General features: G+C 31.3%; 1 protein-coding gene across 1 annotated transcript; it reads right to left on the bottom strand.

Annotated features, from left to right (window-relative positions):
- Positions 1–11,589: 11,589 nt before the first annotated feature.
- LOC139489118 (somatostatin receptor type 2-like) lies at positions 11,590–13,353 on the bottom strand. Its single transcript, XM_071275249.1, has one exon. The coding sequence runs from the start codon at positions 13,014–13,016 to the stop codon at positions 11,784–11,786; it is 1,233 nt and encodes a 410-aa protein (XP_071131350.1). The 5' UTR covers positions 13,017–13,353; the 3' UTR covers positions 11,590–11,783.
- Between the last annotated feature and the right edge of the window lie 4,314 nt (positions 13,354–17,667).

Below are 17,667 nucleotides of genomic sequence, written 5' to 3'. Positions count from 1 at the left end.
TAACGTTGAAGATCATTGAGGACCAAAAAAAAAACCTACTACACATATATGTAACGAGTTCATATTTTTTGTTATGCATAGACAAAGGGAACACACATACACACACACACACTCGCAAGAAGACAATTTTGAAAAAAACATCTAGATATTGTTTCACATGGTTGTGACACAGTGCGGCTTTATATAAAATGAGAAAAGCGTCTGTTATCCAACTTGAATATTGCACTGTAATATGATATTAAATCTGGAACAATTTCCATTCGATTAATGACGTTCGTTCATGTATATGTTACCACAAGTATCATTGCATAGGAAACATATTACAGTGATAACATCTCTTAAATATGTTCAGCCGGTGTAATTGAAATATTAGAACAGAATATGAAATGTAAAAACAACCACATATTTTCATCATTAACATGTCTGATAAGATTTATTCCAGCGAGTATACTACAATAAGATGTTATTCAAAAGATCAAAATATATTCTTTGAGACTAGTCATTGATACATACAAATGGAAATGTAAGACAACTTAACTTTCAACACGACTTTTAAAGAAGCACCAAACTTATCCTTAATTGAAAATATCTTTCACAATGAAATACATCCGTTCAACATTTTTCAGCACGTAACATTAAACTAAGCGTGTTTGTCTCATAGTCACTCTGGTTTCAGTTCAAGATTATAAACTCGATATTTTTATTGTTTAGTTCCGTTTACTGATATTTGAAATAGAAACACATCTGTATATATATTTGTTTAGAACTTTATAAGTACATTGATATACGTATACATCTTTGAAACTAGAACTATATGTAGCTATGAATACTAACATAGCTACTAATGGGGAAAGATCATAAGGCAGCGATCTCACAATGTAAAAGAATGAAATACAGAAGTCAACATACAGTATTCACCTATAGTTTTACCGGGCTAAATAAATATTCAATTTATTTTTCAAATTAGTCACAGAAGGCTTGGTTCTTTTTTTGTTGTATGCCAGAGTTTTCACTAATTTTGTATATTTTTTAACATGTTTAATGTTAAGTTAGATATGTTTAACTCCTATTTGCAATTAATAACTAGTCTTGTTTAATAAAACAAAACCGAATGCGGATAAAAGTATTACACGATGTTATTACACAGTCAAGATTCAAAGAATGTTCCTATTTATTCTCATGAAGGGTATAGTTAGATAATTTCATGCTAAGTTATAAGCCTGAAATTATTGAAATGTTTGTTATATTGATTGAGACTAATAGTATGTTAAGTACGGTGGTGTTCCTACTCTTAAAATACTTAATGTTGGGGTTTTTTTGTTGCTTTTTTGTTGTTATGTTGTTTTTGTTCTTTAGAATTAAATGATTCTGGTTGCATGTTATGTAATTATAATATACTAGAACACACCCGTGATATCGCGGGTCCGTGACTGAATTTAAGTATATAACTATGCGCAAGCCTTATTTTAATAGTAGTATTGTCATCTGATAAAGTCATGCCGATTATAAGATACACAGTTTTCTCTGCTTTTAAATCTTACTGTTTAAACCCGTCGAACTGGAATTTATCAATTATTGGTAATATTAATTATTTGGAAAACAAAAGGTCCTGGAATGGAGTATTTTTTAATCAACAGCATTGTCCTATATTAGTTAAAAATAAAGTTGAATTCTTTGATTCACTGTTTTACGTCATGCCCGCTTATAAATGTAAAACTGTACCTATACGCCTTATTTTTAGTCCAGATTTTTAGTATTCGTATTGTTATCTTGGAAAGTCTTACTGATTAAATGATTAAATTTAGTAGTGTCAACCCTGTGATTATGACCCGTGTATATAGCATATTAATCCTAAATACACCGTTTGGTGGTGCGCCTGTCAGATGCGGAACGTACAGATAAAGTAATAGGTGTCAGGTGAATATACTATTGGTATCGGTATCAGACTCGACCCGGAACTTCTTTATAATTGGCAATATTAATTACGTGGAAAACAAAAGGGCCTGGAGTGGTGTAATTTAATCTACACCTTTGTACTATAGTAGTTATATATAAAGTTGAATTCTTTGATTCGTCGTTTTAACGTGATGACGGCTGACAAATTGGACCTCGTAATTTTAGTATTATAGATAACAAGTGTATTTAGATATCATTGATAAAGTAGTTATGCCTTATTTATTTCATTTTCGCCGAAAAGCTTTGGTTTATTTCAGCACCAACGGCTACAAGCTTTATAATTTTGAAGTTGCAACAACATTTTTAAATTTGAAAGGAACCTGCATGTAACCCACAACATATGTATGCAACTTCTTCACATACAATGTTATAAATAGACAAAAAACACACACAAGAAGACAAGGGTACACAGTGTGGTCTTATAGGAAATGAGATTGATTGTTTGTGTTAATACGCCACTTTTCATCGTCAATTTTTGCCTATTTCGTGGCAGCCAGTTTTTAGTATTTTTGAGGAAGCCGGAGTGCCAAGAGAAAACCACTGAAAACTCACAATCATAGTCAATTAATATTGTAGTCGAGTGCATCTGCCCGAGCGTGGTTCGAACAAACAACCGCCCGCAGTGTTGATCGTCTAGTGATTGCAGTAATAACTACCGAGGCCCTTTTTTAATTTGGAAGAAACCTGCATGCAACCTACAACACATGTATGTAACTTCTTCTGATATTATTTTTTACATAGACAAACAAACACACACAAGAAGACAAAGTTACTCTAGATGTTGTTACACATGCCGGTTGCACAGTGTGGCTTTGGGGAGCTACCACAGGATATTAGTGGAGGGCTAAGGTAAAATTTGAAATATTTGGATAGGAGTTTGAGTTAAAAAAAACAGGATGAGCAACTTTGCAAATAAGGCAGGATGGCAATTTATGTAAATCATGAGAACCTAAGTAGAAATACAGGACACACAAGAATGTGTCCCCAGTACACGGATGCCCCACTTGCACTATCATTTTCAATGTTCCGTGGACCGTGAAATTGGGTTAAAATCTCTACTTTGGCATCAAAATTAGAAAGATCATATCGTAAGAAACATGTATACTAAGTTTCAAGTTGATTGGACTTCAACTTCATCAAAAACTACCTTGACCTAAAACTTCAACCTGAAGCCGGACGAACGGACGGACGAATGAACGAACAGACGGACGTACGCACATACTAGAAAACATAATGCCCCTGTACTATCGTAGTTGGGGCATGAAACATCATCTTAGCCCTCCCCCTACAAATTAAATGGAACCTCCCTAATAGGAAATGAGAACATCGTCTGTTATCTAAATTGTCGAATATCACAGCGTTATATGATATTGTATCTGGAACTATGTCCATTCGATTTATGACGTTCGTTTGTGTATATGTTACCACAAGTATTATTGCATAGGAAACGTATTACAGTGATAAAATCTATTGCATATGTTCTGCGGGTGTAATTGAAATATAAACACAGAATATGAAATATAAAAACAATCGCATCTATTCATCATATAACATGTCTGAAAAGATTTATTTCAGCGAGTAAAATATGAGTGATGAATAGTTGTATCACAGCGGAAGGGTAATTGACAGAAAAAATGTTGTTTTCTATTCCGAAATGAGAAATGCGTGTATGGTTCGATAATATCTTCTTACTTTTCAATATCCTTCTATTGAAAACAAAAACTCTCCTTCACACTCTTTTTATACTTTGTTTCTTAATACATTTGTCATTTCAATTTCATCCAGTGATAAAAGACTCAATGTTTTTATTACATTGTTGGAATGATGGATTTATGAAATACTGATATAGTATTTGTTTGAATGGTGCATTGATATATTAATATGACTTACCTGATATATAAATTTATCTGTTTTTGAATGCAGGTGATTTGGGTTACGGTACATCAAAAAAGTGTTGCAAAAAAATAATGAAATGTGGAGGTCAACTTAGTTCGCTTTTCACAATTTACGTGATTTTACAATTTGTTATGTGCTTTATCCAACTTTCTCTGGTGTTAACAATATAGGTTGGTTTAATGTATTCAGTTTTTCTGGATCCGAGATATTTTGAAAGAACAAAGTCTGATTAAAAGAGGGACGAAAGCTACCAAAGGGACAGTCAAATTCAAAAATCCAAAAACAAACTAACAACGCCATGGCTAAAGATGAAAAAGACAAACAAACAACAGCACAAATGACACAACATAGAAAACTAAAGAATAAACGACACGAACCCCACAGTTTTTTATGAGGAACACACGAAAACAAATAAATAGTAATTACTGATAGCAGATGGTTCCTCTATTCCTCTATTTTATAGAAACATAGTACTTGGTTGTCATGTATTCATAAATATGTTTGCAAAATCATTTTATACTAGAGATATAATTCTACTGCACAAAAAATGTCAGGCACACTGAAATCCTGTTCCGTCTTCTAAAAATCACCATTATTTCTACGAAATTACAAAAATAAACACATATTCTCAATGTTTCTCAATAGTTAGTTTTTCTTCGAATTTTTATTGACAACCGCTATCTAACTTTCATCCTGTCTGTATTGCTTCCAGCTTTCTATTTCCAACCGCTATCCAACTTCCCCCTTTCACCAGCTTTCCCAAGTGGCTCGTATATAAAAAAAAAAAGCTTAGGTAAAGTTTAGTTATAGCACACAATAAAAACGTAATACGAATAAAGAAGTAGCAATGTTTATACTCGGCCTGAACATTTTGGTATCAAATGATTCCTTTAGTAGACAAATGGAATGCAATTGCAATTTAGATAATTGCTTAATTGAAGCATGATAAATTATGTTATTGAAATTGATGAGAAACAAAGACCATTTCGAAGTCTAAATCTTTTTAATAAAGGATTTATACTGCAGAAGTTCTATGTATCAATGATATGTACTTAATGATCTGATTTGTTGTTAACTTCGTCGAATTTAAATAGAAAATAACAAGAATATCAAATATTGAACAGAGTCAATTTAAAATATTATGTTTTTCTTTATTTTAAGTAATTGTATTGTCATTTTGCAAACATTTGAGATTCATGTGTCAGAGACATGGAAAACCGAGTAGCGTAACATTATATCGACGAACATATGAAAATGTGAAAGAAAAAGGCACGATTTTCATGTTATTTTGTATAGTTTTTTCCCTCTTTTTAATACAACAAATGACTAATGTGCTGACATCCTACATGTACATATTGGATATCATCAAAACAGAAAAGTGTTTATCTGTTAAAAAATGTAAAATTGGCCTGTGCATTTCCGTAAGATTATCGATAGACATGTGACCCGATATTAACTTAAATGTAAATATAAATAAAGACAAGCATGTACAATGGTATATTCAATTTGACACTTTTTTCTTGGTCGACTTGAGTTCATGTAATTACTTATTTGCCACTGGACGTTAAGCAATGAACAATCAATCAATCATATTTAACTTTTCGTTTTACAAGTATACTAATTTTTTTTTTTGGTGTATCAGTAATTAATAAATTTTTCATAGTAGTTTCTTTGTTTCACCTTTTCAATTTGTTCATTGCTTTCTTTTCGATAACTTAACATACTGAGAACACGCCAAACACATCTACAACTAGGTTGAAAATTATTTTTGCATCAGGTCAAATTATTGACTTGCAAGACAACTGTACTATTTCAGTGATGTTATGAACTTTTCTCATTTACAAGATTGAACCAAACCTGCTGCTAGTTTATAGTTTCATTTCAATATTCACTGTTAATTAAATGTTTGATACAAAAACAAAATAGTATACATTTATGTTTTTTTTTATCTAAATTTACATGTAATATCTCTTTAAATGTATAATTATAATTGTATTTCTCTGTAATAGCTTATTACCATTTCTATCAGAGCTAATTATCGAGTTTCAGTGATTTACAACACCATAGTTTACTTAAGTTTTATTATTGGATATGAAATGTCAATTTAAAACGACTTGTGTTTAAGAATTCCTGGAAACCTGTTATTTGATAACATTCTAGTTTAGAAGTACTAAAAAACAGAAGAAGAGGCATTTAATCAATTACCATGTATTTGGGTATTCTAAATAGCATATTTTTGTAAGAGTTTTGTTATATGGGATTTATATTTTGATTATCTTTTGTGTGTGTGTGTGTGTGGTTGTTTTTTTTTTTTTTATATTATTATTCAAATTGTCTCATTTGTCGCATATGCTTTTTCACTAACAGCAGTCTTTACATTATCATCATCAGATCATGTAATACGATAACTTAGTTATGTATATTATGAAGGGTTTTCCTCCCGTACAAATGTCCGCATGTGTGTCTGAAGGTGATGATTATTAAAAGCATTTGAATCATGTACTATGAATCTTGCATAAGAAAAAAGAAGATCTTGATTTTTGACTGTTCTGTTTACTCCGTTAAGTAATTCAATCAAAGAAATCTCTTCTTTTTTTTCTTTTTATTTTGTAATAATATTTCGCAAACATGGTTAAAAAGAAATATTGTTTATGCAGCTAAGAATAACTAGTTCTGCTACAATAACATCATTATACCAGTTGGCTTCAAATATTGCATCCGTTAATTCCAAAAAGACAGGATTGAAACGAAACAATTTGAATAGATTAATGAAGAGATTCTTTAATTTAAAAACAACAAATGGCCAATACATTACATGATATTGTATAATTAAATTTAAATTGATAAATCATAACCATCGCTGATATTGACTGTCATTGAATTGTGACAAAAATATATCATGACAATTGAAGTTTCTATTAAAACATGTCATCTTAACCAAATCTAAATCACTTCCTTCACTAATCACACTTCTACATCTTCGTAATTCAACTGTAATTGAAAGAAAGAATCGAATTACAATAAAGGATAACCTCTCGAAAGTTTTAACTGTGACATTTACAAATACCGGTTCATGAAAAGACAAAACAACACTTTAAAAATGCCTTGTGTTCAAAGCGATTTTCTAGATTTACCTTCATCAAGAACACTGAAGCTGAATAATTTAAAGCCTATGATGTCTAAGAACCGGAAGAGTTGAAGAGCTATATATATATATGACCAGAAAGAACCTTAAAATTAATAGCCCAATATATCTACGGTCATCTTTTCCTGAGGCAGTTGAAACCTTACATTTGTTTTTTTGGTGTAAATTTCCAATAATTTGATTTTTTACATTGATCTTCGGATTGTTTCTGAACATAGTACCAACATATAACATGCATAAAGAGTGAGAGCGAAAAAATAAAACAAACATCCTTGTACTCTTTCAAATTGTTTTAAAGCTTTTACAAATCTTATTTAATATCGCACTTGATATATTTATCAAGAAATTTACTACAAAGTCGTTCCACTAATAGGATATCATGACAACAAAAGCAAAATTTAATACATATGCAAGGTGTTATCTGAAGGTAGTTAGTTGCTGAACAAGGAATGTGTGTCTATGTAATCTGTCGAGATACGTCAAAGAAATGCATGTAATGCGAATTATGTTTTCCTATTGCAGGAAATATAGAAGTTGCATACTTCTGAACACCATTAGTTTTGATCAACAATAACTGCGAAGGTTACCAGCAAAGGTTTTTTTTTTTTATATAACATGATTAGCAAACAAGTTTCCTTTCTGAACTGCCTCCAGTAAAATTTTTATTGTATCGTTTTTGAATTGACCAGTGATCACACAACCGACCACATAACTTTTATTAAAAAAGCTTCTGGTAATATCAACGCAAATTTTTTATGAAGTGTTGACGATTGTCTGCAAGTGCTTAATAACGCTTGCTAGCTATAACGCAAAGCTCAGTTAGAAAAGAAAACACAAAAGAACTTTTCGGGACCAGTAGGATGTGACGTATTTTTTATATGCAGAAAGTGTGATATAACTCTAACTAGTTTCGTTAAGCTTTGGTTAAAGACAAAAACACAAACGAAATGTTAGGGATCCGTAGCTATGTCGTATTATTTATATGCACACTTTTTGAGGAGAAATTTCATTGGTTGACGTAGAGATGTTATATTTATCCAAAAAAAAAAGGCAATACAAAACTTCTCGGGTGTCTTAACGAAGTATGGTTACAAATAGATGATCTGTATTAAAATCAAATTTGTTTTTTATAATAAAATTTAGGTATCGATTTTCATTCCAGAGTTGGGGGAAAAAGCAAACAACACGAGCAATTAGTAAATTAATTCATTATCCACCTATAACACTGATTCGTTCGATAATAAAACTACACTTAATATTTCTTGATTTCTGTCTATGCATTATTTAAATTAATTTTTGAAGTACTGTAAATTCAGAAATTATTGCGTACATTTTTTTAATGCGATTTAAAAATGGACAATAATCTGAGATTTATTACTGCGATTTCAGGAAAAAATCTGCATGCAGTATTATGTAATAGATTATAACAAATACATTGTTTTTTTCGAATTGCAATACACACCAAGTTGCATTATTCGCATCAATAAAAAAACCTTGCAATAATTTCTAAATTTACAGTAACCAAAAGAAAAAACTTTTAGCATGGAATTGCACCCTTTTTGAATACTGATATTATCGTTTACAGTATTTTTTTTAGAATTTCAAAGTGTATGGATAATTATTAGCTTTTGAACGGGAGAACATATTGTAGTTTTCTAACAGGAGAACATAATTATTAAAGATTTCTAACGGGAGAAAATATTTGAAAATTTTTAACGGGAGAACATATTGAAGATTTCTAACGGGAGAACATATTGAGGATATCTAACGGGAGAACATGTTGAGGATATCTAACGGGGAGAACATATCATTTCACGCCGATCGTGTGTTGTATTTTTCTTTTTCTGTTTACTTTTTCGAGGACGGTTGTTGGTTTTGTTATTGATTTTTTTGGCCATGCTTTTCTTGGCTTTTATTTGTTCGACTAAAACAATTGTCAATAGTATTTCCTTTTGGTATATACTATCTTTTTTCACACATTTGTTTGGTTGTAATTAATATCGATCATATTGCAATTGGTGGTGTTCAATGGGTGATATTAATCTTATAAATATCAAAGACAAACATTTTTGAAAATAAGCATAAAAGTACAGGATTAAAACCGTCATGCAAGTATCTTATACACCTTGAACATTAACAAGACTGACTATGAAAATGTTTAGTCATTGTGTACATGTATTTGTTATTTTAAATATGGCGTCGTAATACAATTGAGAATGGAAATGGGTAATGTGTCAATGAGACAACAATCCGACCAAAGAGCTGAAAAACAGCCGAATACCACCAATGGGTCTACACTACAACGAAAAAAATATGAAACCCGGAGCCGTGCATCAGCTGGCCCCTAACAAAAAATGTGTATCAGTTCAGTGTTAATGGGCGTCATACTCAACTCCGAAATATATAAATAAACTAAAATTATACATTAATAACAAAGAACAGAGGCTCCTGACTTGGAACAAGTCTCAAAATACGGCGGGGTTAAAAAAAGGTTCTCTACCCTTCCCTATATTTCTAGCCAATGTAGAAAAACACACTCAAAATACAAAATATTTTTTTTGTATTATTTGGAATGACAAATTTTATAATTGTACTAAAAAGTTAGAATACAATTCATTCAGGACTTATTATCTCTAAACAAAAATTTACGGGCGCTTTTATGGTATTTAATTATTCTCTGTTGATTTAGATTTTAAAAGTACCAATTGCTATCTCGAGCATACCGGATTAAGGTTATTTGTGAGAGAGAAAAACCATGTATCTTAAGAGAAGATAATGTTTATTTGATCAACATAAACCATCTGAACTCATATACAAGTCAGCAATATTATGACTGGTATTTTATTATGATAAAATATACAAAATACTTCAGTTACATCGAAGACAAAAGATTCAAAAGCAAATATGACACAATTACTGTTTTAATTTTACATGCAAAAATAAGCGAGCAAGTTTAAAGAAAAAAAGAAAACATAAATAGGTCAACAAGAACACTGTATAAAAAAATGTGTTTAATAGTACAACATACATGTATAGCCACTAACGGGATAAACCAGTTGTGCGTGAAGAAAAAGAAACTCTCCTCGTTTTCCTTTTTAGACCATATGTCAAAAAACAAAGTCTTAACTGTCCAGATACCAACTGCATGACCTCTAAAAATGCAGCTCTATTAAGAATACAAAAGACGGCACATTATGATTTTAAGGCAAGGGTCAAAATGTACCACAAGTGCAGGCATGTAGCAAAGTTGGGTGTTGAATACTGCAGCCGGTTACGGAAACAAAATGAAATCGTTTTTTTTTTCGTTTTGTTATTTTTCTTTTTATTTTGTCTTTTTGGTTTTCTTTCCCTCTGTTGATGTATTCGATAGATTCTCTTTATTTCATGTATGTGTACACAGCCAAATTTCACTGAAATCAAATTCACGTGAATTTAAAAATTCAAATGAAATTCACATACAAATTTTCACGTGAGTTACATGTATGAGCTCTTTTGAAGTGACTCTCACGTGAATTTTATGTGAGATTCATGTGAAATTCATGTGAGCAAATTTGTCTGTGTATACAGAACGAAATGCTTATTTTTCTTAAAGCGGGGTAACCTTGAAATTAATCTTAATTTCATTTTAGGTTAAAATTTTGAAATCTTTGAAAAATAAACTCATTTTAGATACCAGGATTGACATTTCGTACGCCAGTTAAAACTTAGACTCATCAGCGACGCTCGAAAAAAAAGTAAAAAAATGCCATGAAAATGGCTTTTGTTGTAGGTATATAATTAATGTCATATCATTGAACAACAAATACGATTGTGACAAACTCCCCTGCAGTTCAAGCTCCGATCAGTATTCTACTCTACAATGATTGAGTAAAGGAAAATTTTGAGTTTGGATTGTTGACACATGCCAGCTATCAGGAAATCTTTTTGTTTAGTCGACGGATATAACTTTATAAAATTGTGTATGTCAATGAAATATCAGTTAATGTCCTCCGTATTATAAATAGACAGAAAAATATATTGTGCTTTGTAAACAAATTATGTTTTACGGATGAAAGCTTTTTGGTTATTTTAAATAACATTATATGTGTCCAAAGTTTTGTAAATAAAAAAAAAATTTATTAGTTACATTTAGATTCAGCCTCCAATTTAATAATCTGAAGAAAAAAACATCTAAATAATCATAAAAAAGATAGCTTCACTTTTAATATATTGAAAATGTATACAATTTGATATTATTATCGTATTTCGATACGTTTTTGGGATTTTCATCAACAACTAATTTCCCCTGTGTGAATGTTATGAATTTTCTTGAAATAAGAACCTTATAATTTTCGTGACGCACATACACGTTTTGAATTAATTACACAGTCTTATTGAACTGTTTCTTTGTGATTTGTATCTTATATATACCAAACACTTTATAATTAATTATTTCACGTCTGTTAACTTTAAAGGATAACTAGGATGCCCTAAAGGAATAATCAAATCATAATTACTTATTTGTTTATCAAAGAATCAACACAATTTAATTCGGATCTAGATGTTTTTTTAATTGAATAGGGCAAAATAGATACAAAAATAAAGACTAGCGAAACATGATCCAAGAAATAAAAAAAGATAGAAAAATAGAATAATTGGGTGCTTAAATATAAATACAAGAGAATGCTTCCAAAAATAAATAAATAATAGTGAAGAATTACTTTATAATCAAAGAGTATAGAAACGAAGACACCCTCATTTCCAGCCCCTATAACAAAAACGTTAAAGTACATACAATAATTAAGGTTTATGTCTGGCTCTCTTTGTCCACATACATGTTAGTGTTCTTGTCCATTAAACGTTTTTCTTCTTCATTCAGATAAGGTACACTTTCAGATTTCATAAGTCCAGATTTTTCGGCAACAGTTTGAGTAGTTAGTTCGTAACGTTCTGATTTCCGATTGTTATTTTTACCATTCTTACGCTTCCCGCTTAGTTTGGTAAAAACACTATTTTCGTTGATCAAACTTTTGTTGATTTCGGCTTGTGTGGCACATTTAAATGCTTTTGCAAAACTTTTTCTAAAGTTGTCACTTAAGAAAGCGTATAATAGAGGATTAAGCATACTGTTTGCAAATGTTAAGACTGTAAATGCATTAAACACGTAAATTTGCCATTTTGTTGGACTAGTTCCCTGATGAAAAGTCAGGTTTACTTGGAAAACCCAATGTGGTAACCAGCAAATAACGTAAACTGATATTACAGTTAGTACCATTTTTGTTACTTTCCTATGCGATCTTTTCTTTTCTTTCGATTTTACTGCTGGTCCAACAGTTTTAAGTCTTAGCACAACTGAGAGGTAAAACACGGAAATCATAGACACAGGTATTGCGAAGCCAAGCAAGAAGGTATACCATGTAAACGCTTTGTTTGGTGATATCAGTTGATTTTTCGGCCATTTAATGGTACAAGTTTGCCAATCGTGATTCTTCGGATTCGGTACAGTATTTGAGTAAAGAATAATTGGAAGCATCACGATAAATGAAACAGTCCAAATGCATAGACATATGAAGAACGCCTTGTTTGTGGTACGGTATTGTCCTGATCGTATCGGATGGCACACGGCAAGATAACGGTCTCCACTCAAAGCCGTCAATGTAAAAACGCTTGTAACGAAATTTATAGCATACAATACAAAGAAAATCTTACACATGGCTGTTTCGAATATCCAGTGTTCTAAAATTGTCGTTGTAATGAGAAATGGCAAGCTTATAAGAAACAAAACATCCGAAATCGCAAGATTGAGAATATACAAATTGGTAACCGTTTTCATTTTAGCAAATCGGGTTACAACATATATGACTAACAGATTACCAACCAATCCACCGACACATATCAAAGAATACGACGAAACTAAAAAAACTGTCATGGCCGCCTTGTTTATAGCTTCGTAAGTCTGATTCGTCCCGTTTTCGAATTCGTCCGTGACGTTATCATCACAGTAAAGATTCTGTAAAATATCAGAGCCATTTGCATCCATGTCTACCTTCCAATTGCAAAACTTATCCACTTTTCAAAAGTTTTATGTCCATTGGATAATAATCAGTTACTCTTATTTATTTTCTCGTTAGCTATGGTGTCAAGGAAGATCGCATTTCAAAATAACATATTTGTTCCCTAATCGGTAAAGAATTTGACTTAAATAAGATAATTCTTACCGGCAAGAAATAATAGAATTATCCTGCTATATAACTAGATAATTAAGGTCCCGAAAGACAATCTTAAACTTAATAAAGTGTTACATTCGGAAACAAATAACAATCGGCTTTTCTTCAAGTATGGTCATTAACCAATCAGCTGATTATTTTCGTCTGTTGTCAAAGTCACTAAGGCAAATGAACAGGTTTTTTGTAGCTTCTTGAGGTTTTATTAGGTCGCAAATAATGGAGGTTGATTCTATATAATAACACACGGAGACGAGTCCACTTTATTAATTCTATATTCCAATCTCGCAGAGAAAACAATTCAGCGTATAATTACATGCTTAAATCCTATGGATTGTTACAAATAATAAATCAATGCCTGATAAGGTCTGCATTAGAATTTCTTAACTTGGTACTATTGTCGCATCCTCTGCGATTTTTCATTTAATATAAAATTATATTATAGCAATGGAATTATACGTAGATCCAATAAGAAAGGGAAATCATCGTATTACGATAAATGAATGAAGAAAAACGACTTTATAAACCAACGCTCTTTTTATATCCAAGTAACAATCATTATACCTTGCATTGATTTCAACGTAAACATATTATTTAGTTATAGGTTTTTCGGATGAAAAGAACGAAATCTATTCGATGCTATTCGTTTCAGAAACAATTACTAAGTTGGCTATTTCTCATTTTATACGACATTTCAAATAAAGGCATTTGAGTTCGATATTGTATTATATTGATAAAAATAGCGTTATTATTGGTTATATTGATAAAAATAGCGTTATTATTGGTTATATTTCCTCGCTGTGTTTGACTTTCATTTAGCTTTTCGTTTCAAAAAAATGTTAATAAAATTTAATCAATCATTTCTGAATGTGCTTCTGAAGAGAAAAAAAAATATAACTGCTAAGGTTGGTGCTAGTGACTTATAAGAGACTGATATGTCTGGAGTCTATAGATTGAATAGTGCACTTAATACCAAGATGACAAGCGGAAACCAAAGCTGCTTATATAATTATATCATACCATCATTCTAAAGAAGAAATAATATTTTCCCTGTGGTGAGTTAAATTCACTCAAAGAGATGAACATTACAAAAGTAAACAATTCAGCCGTATTGAACATTCTTAGGATTCCTTAAACCTATTATGTTAGGTACAAAAATAAATTTAGTAACATCTTTTCTCTGAAAGGTATCTCTCATTACAGTTTATTGTTGTAAAAGAGGGACGAAAGATACCAGAGGAACAGTCAAACTCTTAAATCGAAAATAAATTGACAACGCCATGGCTAAAAATCAAAAAATTCAAACAGACAAACAAGAGTACACATGACACAACATATAAAACTAAAGAACAAGTAACAAGAACCTCACTAAAACTAGAGGTGATCTCAGGTGCTCCGGAAGAGTAAGCAGATCCTGCTCCACATGTGGCACCCTTCGTGTTGCTCATAATATAACAAATCTGGTAAATAGTCTAATTCGGTAGGTCACATTCATGGAAGGGAAGGGGATCGTAGTTACGACGTAAGGAACATATCCGATATCATAAATTTTTGTGAAACGGTTATTCCATAACGGTCAACCAACTCGTGATGGGATCCGTAAAATTTACGAAGGGATGATTTCAACTTCACCATTTGGAACTCTTGGTTTAATAGCGTCCTTGTGAGCAGCAACCCTATATCAAGAAAATCATGATAGGAAATGCAAGCACGGGAATATCGTATCGATTATGAGATATATACCCTGAATGCAGGTGCTGCTAAAATGTTGCTTCTTAGAAATGGAAAGTTCACAATTGGAAATCTGAAATCTTCTTTTTTGTCGTAAAGTTTTGTTTTCAACCGAACCTTATTGTCAATTTCTAGATGTAAGTCAAGATATGAGGTCGACTTAATTGTCTCTGTTGTATCCTCTATCTCTAGTTCGATCGGATAGATTGTAAATGAGAGACGAAATTAAGATGCTAAAGGTGTATTTAAACTCGTTAGTTGATTTTTCTGTTGCACATAATGGAAGCAATATCTGACGTTGAGTAGAATAAAAATTCAAACTGTCATCGCAAATGTAGAGAAAAACGTTCAAAATATAAACATCAGCATACTAAACACAATAAAGCAAACTAAAAGAGCAGCACGAGCTATATAAATAGAATCTATAAAGTCTTTTGTTTTACATAATTATATTTTCTTCGAGTATGTATGTCTTAATTCAGTCTCAGATACATGATTTTTTTAGTTGTTTTTGGCTTTGAAATACTACATGTACTAGTAGCTGTCATGTACTGCGAGTACTGCAACTGATTTTAATAGTTTGTTCTTACGTTGGTCTTTTGTAAACCGTTGTCTCATTGACAACCTTTTTCTAACAACTAAAAGAGAATGACAAAGCAAATAGATACGGGCAAAAAGATGCCAAGAATTACTGACGAAAAAGAGGTAAGAAATCCGATGAGTCTAAGTAACACCAACGTATTTATAAGGAGGAGCCCCGGGACCACCTTCAATAAGCCAAGAATAACTTAGTAATAAGATAAATAAAAAAACAGCACATATTCATAAAGCAGGCGTGCAGTAATATTGTCCATATATTTAAAAACGACTATGATAATATAATCAATGATAAACGGATTCAGCTAACTGCTGTTGTGCACGCTTTGATATAGGTTGGTTGAGTGCGCATATAACTTACATAGCAAGTTTTGCTTTTCTGTCAAAAATGACAAAAGAAACTGACTGTATTTATTTTTACAATTCTTTTCATTCCAGGAACTATTGACTAGCTATTTTCATCGAGCGATAAAATTCTTAGCGACGGCTTGAGTTTAAGATTGTATAGCTGTTATATATCCTGACAAGATATCTTTCCTATGGGATTATCCCAAACGTTAGAATGCAATATTTTCTTGTTTAAACAAATACATTGTCGTTTAATAGCGGAGACGAAAAATAGCCGTTAGCAAGATAATTCAAGTTTTATGCATCTTGTCTTACAATAAACGAGATATTGCACATTACGCAAAATGGTCGTTATCAAAGTCTTTTATAACAATGTCTAGAATGTACATTATAAAATCCTGAAAGCATGACGCTAAAGCAGATATAAAGCATGTACTTTTATGGGTTTTACCTTTTTAATGTTTTTAATGTTTGTTATATCACAGCTAAAGAACAAAAAAGTAAGAGTAGCAGTAAACTATATGTCAATGCAATGTATTTGTGCATTTTCATGGGGCATCATACAATACTTCTAGGAATGAAAATGTTTGTGATATTTGATACTTTGCAACAGTCATGTTTCATTCACGTGTTCGTTTTTTGTTGTCTCGTGCTTTCAGGAAATATGAAAGAACTGTATCGTTATTTTCGAACTTTTTTGGGACATTTGTACGCCTTGAAAAATATTGATATGGGAAATGTTATAAATACATTTTAAATAATAAAGAATAAACTCTTGCTGAGTTTGAAAAAAACTATATTAAATTTTACAAATATTTCCATTCCTGGAACTATTGAATAGCTATTTTCATCGAGCAATACATTCTTAGCGATGGCTGGAGTCAAATATTGGATAACTGTTATTTATTCCTGACACGATATATGTCTACTGGTTAATTTATTGTATTATTCAAAATATTTTAACAAATATCAAACTTTTATTTTTTAAATCATTTTTTTCAAATGAGCCATTTAAGGGGAGATAACTCTTTCAGTACAACATTTATACTGGGCTAATAGGGAAATCTTTTATTTTTACTTGTTGCAAGAAAACAAAAACGAAAATGATTTTAATATTTGATAGGTTACAACAATCATATTAGTTCATTCACGTTTTCGTCTTTTGTTGTTTCTTGCTTTCAGATAATATGAAAGAACTGTATCGTTATTTCAGAAAAAAAATTTAAAAATTGAACGCTTTGAAAAATATCGATATGGCGAATGTGATAAACATGATAAATAAATTATAATTGATAAATAATCAACACCTGCGGAATTTAAAAGAAACTGTATTAAGTTTTACAAATATTTGTTTTCTTGGAACTATAGAATAGCTACTTCCAATAAGCAAAATATTCTTAGCGAAGGATTGAGTCAAAGATTGTATAACTGTTATTTATTCCTGACACATTATATCCCCTATGGAATGATCCCAAACGTTAGAGTGCAATATTTCCTTGTTTTAAACAAATGCATTGTCGTTTAATAACAGCGACGGACAATAGCCGTTAGCGGGATACTTTAGGTTTTATGCATGGTGTTATACAATAAATGGGATATTGCGAAAAATATTGTTACCAAAGTCTTCTATAACAACTTCTAGAATATACATACTAGTAAAATCCTAAAATCATGAGGCCTCAAAATGTTTTTAATATTTGCAACTCTACAACAATCATGTCCCATTTACATTTTCTTCCTTTGCCGTTTCATGCTTTCACAAAAATAAAAGAAATGTCTCGGTGTTGCATA

Source organism: Mytilus edulis, chromosome 9, assembly GCF_963676685.1.
Source record: "Mytilus edulis chromosome 9, xbMytEdul2.2, whole genome shotgun sequence".
Taxonomy (NCBI): domain Eukaryota; kingdom Metazoa; phylum Mollusca; class Bivalvia; order Mytilida; family Mytilidae; genus Mytilus; species Mytilus edulis.
Note: the sequence above shows the minus strand (reverse complement) of the source record. Positions and strands in the feature narration are given on the sequence as shown.